Raw genomic sequence first — 16750 nt, forward strand, 5'->3', positions numbered from 1 at the left:
GGCTGGGGAGAGCATGAGCCAGGGATGTCATTGGGTCCCTATAGGAAGTGGCCCCCTAGGAGAAGGTCTCTCCTGGGGGGTGAGATGGGGATGGCAGCTTGCTTTCCCAGGCCACTGGGGAGGATGCTGGGGAACACATCTGGGGCTCCTGAACCCCAAAGGAGAGAACAAGTAGCAGCAATAGACAATTTTGAATGTCCAAACTGGCAGCTCTAGGTAGGGGTGCTCTCCAGACGAGTGGCAACCCCTTCCCTGTCCAGATTTGCCTGTGTTGTTGGATTACCCAGCATGCTGTGCTTCCGGCAGCCACAGCAGGTGGGCACTGACTGAGCCATAGCAAAAGAGAGTGGCAAGGGGGCTAAAGAAAGTTGGGGGGGTGCTCTCTCCCTCCCCAGTACAATCACCTGGCCACCAAGGACAACACAAGGGACAGAAGGGACTGTTCAGAACATCACAAGCACACACTGCAGCAAGCCAACTGGCACTAACACTGTCACGGGCATGCAGAGCCCCAGCCAGGCCCTATTCCGGGAGCTAAGCTGGGGGAGAAGGGGAGGAAGTGGGGAGACTCTGGAGAGAGCAGACGTCAAGGGGAGGACCCGCTTCTGGGAAAGATGGGACCCTTTTGGCTTTGGGGAGGATTTGCCAGGGTAGGGGGCAGAGGAGGGCAACTATGGGGATACTTGCTCTCCTCTTCCAGCCCTTCCCACACACAGGTTTCTACCTCTGTCACCCCGCCTCTACTAGGCTGGGCTGAGGCAGGGCGAGGCCCTGAGCCCAGCTACACTGTGGCACTCAGCATGGCCTCTGTCTCTGGCAGAATCTTATTCTGGTTGGAGTCCAGGCCAAAGAACTTGACGCTGAGGCCATCCACTGGGTGGAGGACAGGGACCAAGGTAATGCGAGGGAAGGTCCGGGTGGCCAGCTCAAAGCGGCTAGTGCTGGCCAGTTCCACTGCCAGAACCTTCAGGAACAGCTTGGCCAGGTGCTTGCCCAGGCAGGTTCGGACACCGCCACCAAATGGGAGATAATGGAAGCGGCCATCTTTATCTTCACTCCGTGCCTGGCTGAAGCGATCAGGGTCAAACACATTCACGTCTTTGAACACCGGTGACGTGTCATGGGTATCCCGGATGCTGTACATGACACTCCAGCCTTTGGGGATCTGGAAACCCTGGAAGAAGATGAGGAGGGCCAGGGAATGGAGAGGTGAGAACCAAAGGAGACCAGGAGAGGGCCCAGACCCACCTGTCTGTTCCAGTCCCCAGACTGTCAAGACTGCTCTCCCTAGAGGTACTCCACAGTGACCCCTAGATATAGTCAGCCTCTCCACATGCTAGTCCAGCCTCCTGTGTATGCATGTCACATGTAACTTCACATATGAATGGAGGCTGGCTTCATCCCACTCTTCATTGGAGTTACTTCTTTCCCATTGGGCTTTAAGCTCCCTGCAATCAAGCACTGTCTCTCTCTCACTCTCTCTCTCTCTCTGTCACAGCATGGTACCCAAGGGGCATCTTTCTTATAGATCAGATCCTCTCAACCCCAGCCCCATGGGGCCCAGACTCACATCAAGCTCGAAGGTCTGCAGCACAGTGCGGTAGCCACCGGAGACAGGAGTGAAAAGGCGCATGACCTCCTTGATTACACAGTCCAGGTAGCGCAGCCCACTGAGTGTGTCCAAGCGCAGGGTGCCTTCGCAAGCACAGCCACCACTGTGGAGGATGCCCTGGGTCCGCAGCTCTTCACGCAGCTTCTCCAACACCGCTGGGTGCTTCAGCAGCTGCATGATAAGCGAGGTGCTGGCGCTGGCCGTGGTGGCATAGGCTGCGAAGATCAGCTCCAAGGTTCCATCCTGCCACGGCAGAGAGGTGAGATGTTATTAGCCATCTGAGACAGCCAATCAGGACAGCCCATTCTGCCGGTGTCCCCAGGGCCACGGCCAAGAGAGAAAGAGAGACTCTTTGCTTCCTGTGGCCAGTTCTGCTCCTCTGAGTCTCACATGCTGGAGCTCTGGCATTACTGTGGACCCAAGGGGCACCGTCAGACCCACGGGCTAGGCAGGAAACACACTGCTATGGGCAGAATCACTAGGCTGTTAGTTTTTTATGTAGAGCTCCTTCTCATTCACTGCTTGATTCCCGGACAGCCCCACCGAGTATAGTGAGCTCATGGGAGAAAAGAGACCAATTACAGGAGAGCTATGTGGGCATGAGCAGTGGCTAATGGACTCTAAATCCCAGCCTAACCCCAACTCCCTCTTCTATCCCCAGGAGATACACTATTAGAGGGGTAGGCAGAGAATGGAGCAGCCCAGGATCATAGTTATGAATGCCTAGGAGAAGACTACAGTGAGTAGATTATGGGGAGGTGGCCCTGGAGAACTCAGAAGATCCTTCAGATTTAGCTAGAAAGCAGCACACTGGGCCCTAGGGCTCCATGGAAAGGCCCTGATGGGTTACCTCATTTTAATCCCTGCATTTTTCAAATTTATGTGCTCCGTCCAGAGAGAGGATAAAAGGGCCTGGGTCCCTTACTTGTCATGACACTGAGACTTCTTATAAAATGGAAGTTGCCCCAGCCTTTCTGGCTGCCCAATCCAAAGAGGGGGTGAGGGGAGCGCTAGAACTAAGGTATGGGAAAGCAAAGACCATGGGGATGTGAGGCCTCTGGTAAGGCGTCATTTATAGGGAGACTCTGTGAACACCTGGAAAGCCAGCTGGAAGGGAAGCCAGACAAGGTAGAAGGGAAGCCTGCTTGAGCCCTGTGTAAATGATCCAGGTGACTGAAGCCCAGCTAGGCTGGGCACATGAAGTATTACCAACTGGGAAAGGGTGGGGAGTTAGAGGAGGGGCTTGAGCTAGGTCTAAATTTTCCCAGGGCTAGGGCTGACCTCAAGCAAGTGGCTTCCTTGTGGGCCTGCCTTTCCTTAGGTAATCTTCCAGGATTAGGGCTATGAAGTAGACTGAGAGGTGAACTTTGGGGAGAAGCTTCAAGGGCAAAGTTGTCAGCAAGTCACGGACACAGCCTGCTCAGAGAGTCAAGGACCAATTTCCAGCATCTTATTAAAAACAATAGACACAGCTGTGGGCAAGACCAAGTGCATATTTATAGCCTGGCCACTGTGGGAACCCACATGGTGTGCACAGTCCTGAGATGTCTCGTGCTATGGGCAGAGGAGGGTGGTTCCATGCATCTTCACAGGTAGACCAGAGCAGGTGGAAATGGCCAGACACCCCTCCACCCCAAAGGAAGCTCCAGAACAAAGTGTGGGCACGACAGGAGTGATCCCACCAACCTTCAACTCCTGCATGGTCATCTCCTTCCCATGCTCCTTGCTGCTCTCAATGAGGATGTCCAGTGCATCTGAGTAGTCCTTGCCCTGGGTGCACTGCAGCTTCTCCCGGATGGCCTTTTCCAGGCTCTTCTGTAGGATCTGCCGAGCCTGAATGCCCTGAGGAAAGACGGGACCGTCAGCCATCCAGCTATGGGTGGGCTCCCATCTGAGCCTGGGGATTGCCTGGAGAAAGCTCTTGTCTGCACCACCACCACCACCCCCTGACTGACATGTCTCCTCTCTGCTGATGTGCTGCTGTTCTGTCTGCCCGCCTCTGCAGTCAGCACCCCTTCCCCGAGGGTGAGCTTGTGGAAAGCCCATTCCTTCTCCTCCTAGGTCCTGACTGCTCACCCGTCGGTAGCCGCTGAAGGGCAAATCCACAGGCAAGGAGAAGACATTCTCCATGAATTGCTGGTAGACCTCGAAGAGGTGTCCCAGTTCCTCCTCAGGGATGCTGAAACCCAGCAGTACCCGGATGGCCATGCGGAAGGTAAGCTTCTGTGCCTCCTGGTACACGTTGATGGCCTCCGGCTGGCTACTCCAGGCACGTAGAGTGTCCTGGATCACCAGCTGGATCTTGGGCAGGTAGCTCTCCAGGGCCTCATGGCTGAAGATCTTGGAGAAGACCTGGAAAGCAGAGACATTGGCAGTGACGTATGAATCCCATGACTGCAGCCTGGGAACCATTCCATCTTCAACTCCTCCCACCAGAGGTTTCCAGGAAGGACCCCCTATTTTAAACCCCTGTCCTACTCCCTGGGTCTGAAAGGAACGCAGAGAAGGACACGGTTAGAACATGATTCAAGCATTTTTACTCAAGGTCAGACCTCATCTTGTAATTCGCAGGGTGGCCTGAGCTGGCATCTATGTTCTCAGCCCCCAGAAGGGTGTGTCTGCACACAATGGCAAAGTCTCAGGAACTGCAAGGTCCTTCAGCTGCCTTTGAGTCACAGGGGTTATAGCTATCCCACCCTACAGGGAGTCCTACAGGAGTTTGACTTGGGACTAGCATCCCTTCTGATAAAGGGATCCATTCCAGAACCCAGGATAGAAATGTCAACAGTGAGGTATAGATTAAGTGGACAGGGAAGAGGTGAGAAAGCAGGAAGTAAGTGGCTTTCCTTCTGTTCCATTGGTGGGAAGGCTAGTGCACAAGCAGGACTTTCTGGGAACCAAAATTGTCCTCACGCCTTGTGAAACAACACTGAGGTGGCGATTCTAGGGGGTTCAACAGCTGTGCAATTAAAATGTCTTCAGTGCAGTTAAGTCTGGAGGCAGGGGGATGAAGGCAGTGGCTTTCCACACCCAAAGATTGCAAACACAAACAGAAGCTGTTTTAATCTTCCAGGGCCATCTTAATACCCAAGGAATCCCTGTTTCCACCTCCCTGCCTCAAGCCCTCCTGATTGGCTCCACATCCCCTTCCCCCTATTCCCTGCACATGTTTTTCACACTGCTACCTTCTACGTAGAGGGGAGGGAGAATGTTAGTTTATTTACTGACAGCTTTTGGGTCTCACTTATAATAACCAACAGCCTCCATTCCCCACAGGGTCCAGAGCAATCAGAGGTGTCCAACCCCCACACTGTAGCCAAGGAAAAGGTCAAGGAGGGAAGGCAGAGAGAGAGGCGGGGCAGTGCAGAGGAGAGAGCCCCCGCCGGCCCTGTACAAACAACATGCACGCGCCCGCCCTCCCTGCCTGCCCCCCAAAAACAACCTGCACACAAACTGTAAATGTGAGAATTTCCCCTGCAGTCAGCTTGAGGAGGAAAAGGTAACATTTTCCTGGCCTGGGCCCTGCATGGCTAATGGGAGGGCTGGTTAGAAGGAATAACAGTGCTGGCCCTTCAGTGGCCCAGCCAGACTCACACAATAGCACTTTCATTCCGAAATTCCCGGTGGGCAGAGAGGGGGAGGGAGGCCAGTGAGGGGCAGAGACTCCCACACTGTTCTGTTGGGGCCACTTTTGCCACAAAGGGACAGTTGAAAGGTAGAAGGGTGGTGACAGAAGGGTCCCTAGATCAACTCAGGCCTGGAAGAATCAGTCACACTTTGCCCAGTTTTTTGTTTTGCTTTGTTTTGTTTTGGGGGTGGGGGTACTGGTCTCAGAGTATTTCTAGGTGGAATTCAGCTGCTATTTCCCATCAGAAGGGTATCATAAAGGCAGTGCTGGGTGCCTCAGCCCCTTACTATGGTGCCTTTAGGATTCTAGAATCAGCCCCTGATCAGGCAGTCTTAAGGAGAAGGAGTGGAACCCAGCCAACTAGGGGCCTTTACAAAACAGCAAAGAGAGCTGGAGGCCAGTGCAAAGTGCTCCACGGGGGCTCAGCCGGCCTAGCAAGAAGCAAGGCAGGGAGGTGGGACCAGGCCTCAGCAGGGAGGCTGATGGTGGAGCAGGAGAGTATAAGCAGGCTACCCTAGCCCAGAACTGGCCAGCCCAGTGCAGGGTACCAGAGGTACTCTCCTGGAAGAGACAAGGTTGCCAGTGCACAGGGGACCTCAGCCCAAAGATGTATACATAGATGGGGTACAGTGCAGTGGCCATACTCACAAAGACCAACCGGAGTCAAAGCCAAATAAAGGATAGACTGGGCACTTAGAGACTTGAGTTTTAACCAGGGATCTTCCAGTAATTAACTGTGTGACCATGGCCAAGTCCCCTATCCCTGAGTTTAATCTATAAAAAAATGATGAGCTTGAACCAATTAACCTCTGGGATTCCTTTCAACCCACAGAGCACCTGAACACTTTTTCCAAGAAGATACTGACCCCCTCCAAAATAGCCAGTACCCAGAAAAGCACATGAAATCTGGAGAGTGACTGCCAGTTCTCCATACTGACAACCCACCCTGGCTACAGGGTCCCAGAAAGGGCCATATCAGGGTTGTGAATGGGAGCATACCAGGGCCTTCCAATTCTGAGGAGTGGCCCATGCAGGACACTGACAAGCCCTGCCTGCCCCACAGGTTGCACTCCCTGCGCCCTCTAGCGATTGCTGGCTAAATCACAATCCTGGTTTAGGGGCCAAGGAGGACAGGGACAACCTGGGAAGGCAGAGGATCCAGGAGGACCTGGAACTAAGAAAGCACTCCAGGCCAGAAAGCCTATACTTGGCCCTCTAGCAGGAAGGGGTCCTAAGCAAGACCAGGCACACATTGCCACTCTGAACCTGCAGGACTTTGGGCTGTGGCTCTTCAAAAGAAAACCAAAGACAAGACTGGGGCGCTTAGCCAGACCAGGGACTTGCCAAGAGACTGCCAGCAGGTCATTGCCTCTCTAGGGCTGAATTTCCCAACAGGTCTCATGACGGGGTTCTGAGGTCTCTTTCTATTTGCCTGTCCCCCATTTCTCCACAGAATCCTCCTAAGGTAGAAAAATTACCCCCCAAATGAGAAGCCAAAGAAAGGCAGGTGACAGAGTATCGACCTTGCTAAGGCCACCAACTCCATGCTCCTGACTCCAGCCCAGCTGTTCTACAGGCATTAGGGCCTCCCAGGCACTGGGAAGTCTCCAGGACATCATCTTTGGGTCTGTGCCCAGGGTTAACAACGAGGGCACTTCCCCAAGCTGGGCAGCCCAGAAACCACCGCCCACCACAAAGGACAGGCAGAGGCGGAGGTGCCGGCCAGGGCAGAGGGAGGCCCAGGGCTGTGTCAGGGTGTGCTGGGTCTGATGCCATTGCCTGCTGGGGTCAGGACTAGGGCACGCTGGGAAGGTGCCTGGGAGTGGCTCCGTGTGAAGAGAGGAAGAGTTCCAGCCCCCAGAGCTGCTGCCCTGACCACAGACATCACAAGAGCCTGGATTGCTTTGTTTCCCTCTGGGGCTTCCCTGGAATTCCCAAAAGTGAGCCAAGAATACCAGACAAAGGTCATTGGGAACCAGTCCAGACACAAGCAAAGCCCTGCAGAGGGAAGTGAAGGTATGGACTTTGTACCAGGGTTGGTGCTGGGGGAGGAAGAGAGAGGAGGGTCTTCAGGGGACTTTGTGGGAGTCACAGGGATAAGGGCAAGGACAAGAGAGGATGGGCTCCTGTCTTGAAGGACATCTGTCTTGAAGGACTCTTCAACCTCCACAGTTTTCTCCCAGAGCCCACAGCCCCGGTCTCACACTCTCTAGAATGAGAGCTAAGTCAACAGCAAGGGTCTAGGGGCACCCTCTAAGCTATCATTTTTTTTCCCTAAAAATGTTTTCTCCCCCAACCAGGCCTTTCTGCCTTCTTGTTTCTTGTCCCGTGCCTCTGGGAGCTGGGAGCCTCTCTGTGAGCCACCACAGCCCCGTGTGGTCAGATAACCTCCCACTGTCTGCTGGCAGCTGTGGAGGGATGGACAAATGGATGGGCAGCCGCAAGAGCGGGCAAAGGCTGAGAGGGAGCCCACTGCTTGGCCAGTGACTCAGACTGGGAGGAATGGAAGAAGCTGCCCAAGAGGGATGGGAGCCTGGGCAGGCCACCGGAGCTTCAGCCTGTGGAGTGGAAAGAATAACAGAAGGCAGGCAGCCATCCATCCACACAGGGGTGACGCCAAGGTGTGTGTACTTTATACTCAAATAAGGAGGGAGACAAGCGAGGACGTCATCCATCCAGCTGCCTGCATTTCCACTGGGCCATGGCTTCACTTCTCCTTGGGAGGGCAGGACTCAGACAGTCCCTTTATCCACCCTGTGCTTGTCCCTTCCCTAAGTCTATTGGAGCTGAATGCCACCCCCACTGCTCCAGTCCTCCACATGGGGCTGTCAAAGCAGATGGTAGAAAAGGTGAAGCAGTATTTGCAAATACTTGCTTGCCCCCCCCCCCGCCACCTCCATTTAGAAAAAGGTTACCTAGCTGTTTTTCAGCCACAAGAAAATCCCCTTAGAAAGCGAAAACCAGAGGGGAAAGGGCCCTGCTGAGGTTCCAGAGGCCAGTCATAACTAGCCACACTTGGTAGCATCTTTGAAACGCTCACCACTCCAAACCCTGTGGCACTGCTAGCCAGTCCTCATGGGCTCTGAATTTATCCAAAACTTGAGGGGATGCTCCTCTATGTTGCTTTTAAGGGTAAGGCCATCTCTTCTGGCTATTCCAGTTTGTTAGCATTTCTTAGGTCCCTGGAGTTCCTTGTTTTAGGCCTAGGAAACTCAGAATGCATGCAATGACTGGCACAAGAGAGGGGGGGTAGGGGGTAGGGGGGCAGCTAAGGACAAGAGTAGACCCCAGCAAGCCTTCTCAATATCAGCCATGGCCATATTTGCCTTCCAAGTCTGGGAAAGCAAGCAAACACATCATCACTTCAGCCTTGGACCCCACCCCATTCTGGGAGAAGAACACAAAAAGGAAGGGAAACAGGAGGAGGGTCCCCCCCACGCCTAACCCTCCCACCAGCCCAGCAAGAGGCTCACTCCCAGATACCCTGGCAAATGACTGAGCTTCCTCCCCCAGCTAACCTTCAGGGAGATCCGCTCCTGCACACCCCCACCCCAGCATCCACTAGATTCACTTACTGGTGCTACAGTAACTTTTGATTGAAGGACTTGGGCTGATAGAACAAAGACTGTCCTGGAGCTGAGCTCCTAGTGACTGGGCTGCCATCCATGCCACACACCTTCCCACCTTATCAGCTTGGAGCTTCTGCCCTGAACTGAGCCTGTTGGATATGACTGTGCAGACAGAGGCTTATATGAATTGGATGCAAAGGACCTTTAGAATCAGGTATGGGTTTCTATTTAATCATGGGTACTCCTGGCTTTGCCCTTCTGCTGGGGTATCTCATGGCATCTATATCCTTACATAAAGCCTAGTATGCACTGGGTTTCTAAGAGAAGTGAAGTGACTCTCAGCCTCATCCCCACTCCAGGATGGACACCCAAGGCCAGGTTAGTAAAGGACAGCAAGTGAGTAGGTGGGCTTCTTGATTGCTACTGCCAAAGCCTGTTCACTTCACCTTCTAGCCACTCCAAGGCTAAATACAACACTTGAGATGTTCCTGAGATAGTCTTTGGGTCTGGAGTATATTGAAGCTACTCATTTTAATGCAAAGGTCTATCTTCATAAAAAGAGGAAACACCCAATTCTGCCCTAAACTGGCATCTGAGACTTCCAGAAGTACCCCCGCTCCCTTCCCAAAGTCTCTGCCAACCCTCTTCCAAAGCAGAGTACATCTACTCTTCTAGGGCAACATTCCAATGTCGCTATAGGCTCCTTCACAGACAGGACTCTCCACTGCAAATGAGGGAGAAGAGAGGAAGCAGGAGGCCCTGGCTGTAGGGACACAGGCCTGGTTTTCCATAAGTGATACTATGAAACTGGGCACGACTTTCTGGATTTTTGCCTGGCAACCCCACCCCTTCTGGCTGTAGACCACCAGGGCAGCCAGGGCAAACACCTGGAGTGCAGTGATGGCAGTGAGGAGCCCCCTCCCTACACATCTGGTCAGACCTCCCAGAGAAGGGGTGGGTCACCAGCCCCAATGGAAACACTGACGTTTCTAGTTCCTGGCCAGCCAAGGCCCCTGCACACCTGGGCCTGTTTCCTGCACATACATCCAAACTGGGCTGGGGTCTGGCCCCGCAGCACATTCTCCAGCTAGGTCCCTGATTGCAGGGTGAACTACAATGTGCATGGTACCCAGCAGCCCCAAACCCTGCTTACATAGTGCTGGCCTTGGGTCCAAAGAATGGCTATTTTCTCCAGGACTGTATGGATATTCAGAAACAAGGTCTCTGTGTATCCTTTACCTATCTTCTTGCCAGGTTCTACTTCTTGAAGGCAAAGATCAACTTTCCTGCTTGCCTGTAATGCAAGGTCCTCTACATACACCAGTAAACTCAGAATTATAGGTCATCACTTAGGGAGACATGTGATGGGGGAGAGGTCCACTGTCCAGTTGACTACTCAGATGACCCACACACACAGCAATGGCACAACACAGAAGGGGCTCTGCACTTGTTTCTTGCCCTCAGGCAGGATGAACCGGCTCCTGGTGATTTTTCAACTCAAAGATGCTCGAGCCAGGAGCTCAGAAGGGGAAGCTTGGATCCCTCTCTCCTGTTCTCAGTTTCTGGTCTCACCCTGACTCCATCTCTTCTCACCCTGTGTATTTCTCTGGCACTGTTCATCTATTCTACCCCCTCACCTCCAAATGCATAGTATAAGCCAAATCTCTGGCTTCAGATCACATAGGTGATCTGAAGGCAGGGTGAGACTCCAAAGCAATAGCCTCACTCTAAAGCCTACTGCACACTGTTGCCCCCCTGGAGGGGGGGGTCTCAAGTGGTCCTGGCTAAGCCTTCTTTTCCCTCCGAGCACCTCACTCCCATCCCAGTATATTTTCTTAGATGCCTGACCTATTCAAGTCTACTCAACCTAAACCTCAGTGTCCCCTTCAGTTTGAAAGCTTCTGTAGGAACAAAATGGAAAGTAATCACTTGGTTTGGAGCTGGCTTCCTGAATCTTTAGATCATTCACTCTTTAGATCATTCCAAATGGTGGAGTCCCAGGGAATAAGGCGGGGAAAAAAAATCTCTGTACAAGCTCCCTACAGCCTCCAATCTTGTACTCTTCCCCCCTCTGCCCCCTTCCCCCCACCCAGTTAATACAACTTGAGGATGCTGCGGTAACTGCTTCCAGCTCTGAGTGAGACTGACTAGAGAGGCCTCTGGGAGCAGCCTTCCAGTTTCTGAAATACCTGCTTTATCAGGAGATTCCTAGGGGTGACATGCATACCAGATTCCTGTGTGATTTTTTCCTTCTTTTGTCTACCACAGAGAATTATTACCCTTCAAGGGTGGCTCGGGGGTAGGAGGAGAGGAGATGCTTTTGTGAACACACCTCTAGTACAGACGCCTCCAGGAAGGTGTTCCCCGCCCCCGTTGCCCCTCCCCTCCCCCGGCCCTGCGCTCACTCCTCTGGGAGGTGAGAGGCCCCCAGCTCTTTCTTAGGAAAGGAAGAGTGAGTGCTCTGACCCAGTGGAAAAAACTGAGTGGAGAAGCTGTGCAGCCTCCCTTCTGGCGGCTTCAAGCCCGCAGGCCGGCGCCCCGCCCGCCGGCTCAGCTTTCGGGTTACTGCAGTTCAAACAGCACGTGCCGCCCGCGCTCCGCGCCGCCGCGGCCGCCGCGCAGCGCAGGGAGGGGGCGGGGAGAACCGCTCCGAGCGCGCCGGCTCGCCGCCTCCTCCGTGGTTCTTGCAGTCGCTCGGGAAATCCACGGGATAAACACCCACTTTCGCTTCCTCTTTCAGGAGAGGTAGGTGCGCCGTGATCTCCGTGCGCACCCCCACGGCCCTGCCGGTGGGCGCCGGACCCCAAAGCTCACCACACCTCTCCCAGGCAAGCCCCCCCCAAACTGCTGCCCACGCGGTGTCCCCTGCTCCCCCCGGCACACGCCTGCGTTGCCTCCAAAGCCACCTGTGGCAGGAGGTCCAGGTTTTATTTTAGAAAAAGCTCAGCCCTCCCAATTCCCGGGGTGTAACGTGGCGAAAAGGGGAGCGCGGGCCAACTGTCCCGCCCCGCCCGTTCTTTTTCCAGTTCGGTGACACACTGCCAGGACCAGCGTGGGCAGACCCCGCGCGTTTACACTTTGTCCCAGCCAGCCATCCCCAATCGGGACGCCCAGGGGCCTGGTGATGCCCGCCGTGCGGTTAGCCAGCGAGAGGGTAGCCCCGGGGGAGGCCTCTGCAGGCCGGGGATTCCGGCCAAGGCCGTCTAGGCGAGGGGAGACAGAGGAGTCTCTAGGCTTGGAGCGCAAAGGGCGCTGGGGGGCTTCCCTGGTCTCGGTGAACGACTTACCCAGACGGAAGCTGCATGGCCCAAAAGAGTCCCGAGCCCTTACCTTGCGCTTGTTGCGGTGGATGTCGCCGATGGAGTTGGACACCGTGTTGGGGCCCAGCAGCATGCGCGCGCTGCGCGGCCACTCGGTGCTCACGAGGTGATGCTCGCCCATAAGGATCTTTCGCACGTTCTCGGCGCCCGTCACTCGGATCAGCGGCCGCCCCAGCAAGTGGGTCTTGAACACGTTGCCATACTTCTCCCTCCTGGACGACTGGAAGCCGGAGCCCTGCGGGAGCCACGCACAAGACAATCTGCTCTCTCAGGGCTCACGCAGGGCCGGCGAGGCCGGGACACCGACACCGGTCACCTTCCCTCCCCCCAACACACACGCACACAGACACTCACTCACGTGGGTTTTATTTTTCCCTAGTGTGCACAGAACTGGGAAGTGGGGCCTTGAGGACAATAAACAATGCGAGCCCCGAGGACACCCAGGGAACGCGGTTCTTAAGTCATGGCTTTAGGGAAGGAGAAGGTGTCTTGCCCGCTCGACCTGGAGCTAAAGCCGCCGTCTCCCACCTCTCCCCTCCCCCACGGGCTGCGCAGCCTCTCGGAATAAATATTTCCAGGCTCCAGGCCATGCCTGGGCTGGCGAGACCCCGCGGGGTGGCCGCAGGCCAAGGATTATTTATAGCGGTGAGTGGTCCGTGCCCAGAGACGGTCACTAGAGACGGGGGAGTGGAGTTTCCTCTGTTCTCCGGTGTGGCCCGCGTGGGTACCCCCCGCGGCCCTCCGAGGGCTCTGCAGGGAGGGGCCGGGGACGGAGAGCCTCAACTTTCCTAACGTATTTTGCCCTGGAAATCACTGAGACGGACTTTCGTCACCGCCTGCACGTTTGGAACGGGAGCGAGGCGGAAGGCGCTTCCCGCGGGGCGGGTGGGACCCGGCGGGGTTCCCCTCACAGGTAACAGGATTCCCCGACGTCCGCGGCGGCCCGCGCGGGCCGAGGATCGCGGGGCCCAGGCCGGAGCCCTGAGCCCTAAAGCGCTGGCGGAGCCCGCCGAGCGTCGGTACCGGAAACCGAGGGGACCTCAGAGGGGCGGGGGCGTCTCGCTCCCCTTTGACGTCGGCGTTGGCCACCCCAGCTCAGGTTAACCCTTCTCCTGCCCAGGCTGGACCGGTGAGAAGGGGAGGGGCGCCACCTGTGCAGCCTTAAGAACCGGACCTAAGGACCGGGGTGGTGGTCCCCCAGGGAACAACTCGGCTCCCCCTTTCCTGGATCGGTCCCCTTGCTCACTTTCCACGGAAAACTATTCTGCAGCTAGATAATGTGCACACCTCACCCAGCCCAGCGAAAAGTGACTCTACAGAACCCGGATTCCTATAATCGCTTTTCCACATGCGCCTCCGGCCCCAGCGCGCGACCGGGAGCGAGCCGGGAACTCCCGCGCCGACGAGAGGGGGGCCGGGCCGCGGGGACTCGCCCCACTGCCGGGCCGGCCCCGCCGCGACGCCCCGGCAGACGGCGCCTATTCCTTTAAGAAAAAGCAAGGCAGAGGTGGGGTGCGACGGAGGGGGGGGCGCGGATTGAGGAACGGGGTTCCCTGCCGTCTGCTTCACCGTCTCCCTCGCTCCGTCTGACTCTCCGTCTCTCCTCTCCTTTTCCTCTGTTTTTCTTTTCTTTCGACACAAAAGTTGGGTTGTGAATTTTCCGAGGTCGCCACCGCCTCGCCCCCCCACCCCCGCCTCTGATCTGCCTAACTATAATTAAAGTGCGTTTTTTGTGGCATTAATAAAGAGTTATTTGTCCGCCGTTTCCACAGTCTTCACAAAGAGGACTTTCATAGGGGCGGCCGCTCGGGCCGAGAGTCCAATTTATACAAAAATGTTGTATTTTTAGCCCTGGGCTCTGTTTAGATGGCGCTCAGTGGAAACGGAGAGCCCTTGGAGGTCCCCCCGTAAAATCTGATAAATGACTCCGAAAAAAATAACGCTGGGATTCAGAGGGCTAGCGTTAACCCCCTCCGCCCCCTCCACCCGCACCCCTCCCCCTCCCCCACGGCCCACTACTCCCGCCGCAGGATCCAGAGTGCCCCAGGGCGCACGGACGGGGCGGCACCGGGCGCTTCCACCACCTTGGTGCGGGCTGGACGCAGACACTCCAGACGTCCTAGTGGGATTGGTGGGGGGGGGAGGGACGGGGAGGAAGGTCAAGGAGCCTTGGGGCGGGGGATCGGAGAAAGGTCAGGAAACGGGATGGGGTGGGGGCATTAACCGACCGCAGATTCCGCAGTTCAGCTCTCACCAAGCGGGAGCCCTTGCCAGTGTGAATTATTTTATTTTCTAAATTCTCGGCCGAAAGCCTAGACCACCCCGCAGTTAACCCTTTAAATGTGGTGGCCAGGGAGAAATTCTAGGGATTCATTTGCGAGGGCACAGTCCGATTGGTTGAAGTGAACCCCACCCCATTGGACAAACAACCCCCCAAAGAGATGGATCAACTCTGTGACCTGGAAAGACCACAGGGTAGAGGAACGTCGAGTCCCCCTTCTCGCCCTCGCCGGGCTGTCACTTGGCCTCCTGCGGGGCGGGGCGGGACGGGGCGGGGCGGGTTGAGTGTGAGCGCGCGCACGGATTGCACGCGTCTGTTAATTTCAAGCCAAGCTTCCATACCTCTAAACCCACAGGTCCCAGCGCTCACCTTTCACATCACCTTTCCCGTGTCCGGGTTGTCTTGTTTCCAAGCTTTTGCTAACTGCCACCCACTGGACAAATGTGCGCACACACGTATACCCAAAACACACTTCCCGTGATCACCCCCAGAGGTGCCACCCCCCCCGGAAAAATCCGGTGTGTATCAAATGGCAAAAGCGATTGTCTAGCCTTTGATGAGGTTAACTCCAGGTTAATCTGCTGTTACCTGGGCCTGGCCCTTAATGCGCCCGACTCCCAGTATCTCCAGCACAGTAGGGTCGTATGGTGTCTAATAACACGCGTGCACACACACACATGCACTGCATCTCCCACACACATCTCCCGAGTTCTCTTTTCTGCTAAACTATCCCCACCCAATAAGTAAATAGAGCCTCTCCCCCCCCCCCGAAACCTGAGAGCCCTCAGGTCTCTTGCTTCTCATTTTCCTTGGGTTAACTTCTTCCTCTCCCGCCACAAAACACACACTTCGCGGACCGCGGACCACGGCATCTGAACCTGGCGCAGACGGCTACACAGCCGGAATGCAGCTCTGCTCTTAAAGAGGGCGATTCAAGCTGCCACTAGCCGCCCTCCCGGGTCCAACTCTGTGGACAGTTTTTGACTCCCAGCGCCCCCGTTACAACCCAGGACGCTGGAGGTGACTTGGGGCCTGCAGGGCAAAGAGGGGGCAAAAAAAAAAACAACCAGGCTCTGAACAGGACGCCCCTTCGGACTCGCTCTGCGCAAGGAATCCCCGGGGCTCTTTCTTCCACGCAGCCCCGCTGGGTCGCCCTCCGCCGAGGCACTTCAATCCTGGGAGTCCCCTCCGGTCCGGGAATCCCTCTTAGCAGCCCTGTGAGCCCGCGCACCAGGCGCCTGCGGTTTCTGAGCCCCGCCGCAGGCGGGCAGGGGAAACCCGGGCAACCCAAGCTGCGAGAAGGGAAGGGGCGGGGCGGGGACCGGTGCTTTCAAGCTCCCGGCGCCCCCTGGCCGGTCCGCCGCTCCGTCCGCTCGGGCGCTCGCAGTTAGCGGACCCCGGAGAGCAGCGGAGCAAGCGCGCCCTTACCTGGAGCAGCCAGTGGCCGGTCTCTCCGATGAGCGGGAAGCCCATGGAGCCCTTGGGGATGGGCAGCTTGCAGCTCTTGTCGCGGGTAGCAGCCCAGCGCAGCTGCCACAGCTGCTGCGAGACGGCCAGCAACAGCGTCACGGACACCAGGCACGCGGCGAGGGTGGCCAGCGCCGACACCAGCTCCAAGCCCTCAAAGAGCATGTTGGCGGCCGCTTGGGGGATTGGCTGTGCCGGCCTCGGCGGGGGAGGGGAGGGCCGGCCTAGGGCGGCGAGGGAGGGGAGGCTGTGGCCGGGGGTCCAGGCACCTCCAGCCGCCACGGGGAAGGAGGCTGGGGCTGCGGGGAAAGGGATCGGAGGGGTGAGTGGGGAGACTGCCTAAAGGAAGAGAGAGAGCGGGGTGGGGTGGGAGGGGGAGACAGAAGGAGACTGGAGGTGTAACTTTGTTTGTTTGTTTGTTTGTTTGTTCCTTTACAGCGGGCGTGGGGGGCTGCTCAGGGGGCGATGAGGTGAAGCCTTGAATCAAGCTGGGGGATTTGCTGTCCCCGCAACCATCACACGCGGGAAACTTTGGAAAACTTTGTCCAGCAGGAGCCCCTCTCTCGAAAAGCCCCTTCCCCTGGCTCGGGAGAGGAGAAGGCGGGGGACCGAGAGCTAGCGGAAAGTGCAATCAATTTGTCCAAAGAATCTCCCCCAAATTCCTACTTGGAAAAGAAAAAAAGTTCTGAATTCAAAAATTCCAACGAACCCAGAAATTTGGGGGGCGTGAGAGAAGACTCCCTAGTTGAGGCGAGTGGCGAGGCCCGAGCGCACCGTCTCGAGGCTGACCCCGGCGGAGGCCCCCGAGTCGCCGCGGCACCCGGAGGCGGGCGTGGAGGGTGAGGTGACGAGGCGGATGCTGCGGGCCCCGAG

The 16750-nt window shown here is 56.4% G+C and overlaps 1 protein-coding gene across 2 annotated transcripts; it reads right to left on the bottom strand.

The window, feature by feature from the left end:
- Positions 1-626: 626 nt before the first annotated feature.
- On the bottom strand, positions 627-16042 carry LOC106000501 (cytochrome P450 26B1). 2 transcript variants are annotated; one of them, XM_013035779.1, is made up of 6 exons: positions 15839-16042; positions 12140-12364; positions 3689-3964; positions 3299-3454; positions 1571-1855; positions 627-1174 (listed from the first exon to the last, which is right to left on the bottom strand). In XM_013035779.1, exons 1-6 carry the CDS (start codon positions 16040-16042, stop codon positions 782-784), a joined length of 1539 nt encoding a protein of 512 aa, XP_012891233.1. In that variant the 3' UTR covers positions 627-781. The 2 variants fall into 2 exon arrangements, with proteins under 2 accessions (XP_012891233.1, XP_012891234.1); XM_013035780.1 differs by lacking the exon at positions 12140-12364 and having other exon boundaries at positions 717-1174.
- Positions 16043-16750: the final 708 nt, after the last annotated feature.

This window comes from Dipodomys ordii, unplaced genomic scaffold (assembly GCF_000151885.1).
Source record: "Dipodomys ordii isolate 6190 unplaced genomic scaffold, Dord_2.0 Scaffold220, whole genome shotgun sequence".
In the NCBI taxonomy this organism is placed as follows: Eukaryota; Metazoa; Chordata; class Mammalia; order Rodentia; family Heteromyidae; genus Dipodomys; species Dipodomys ordii.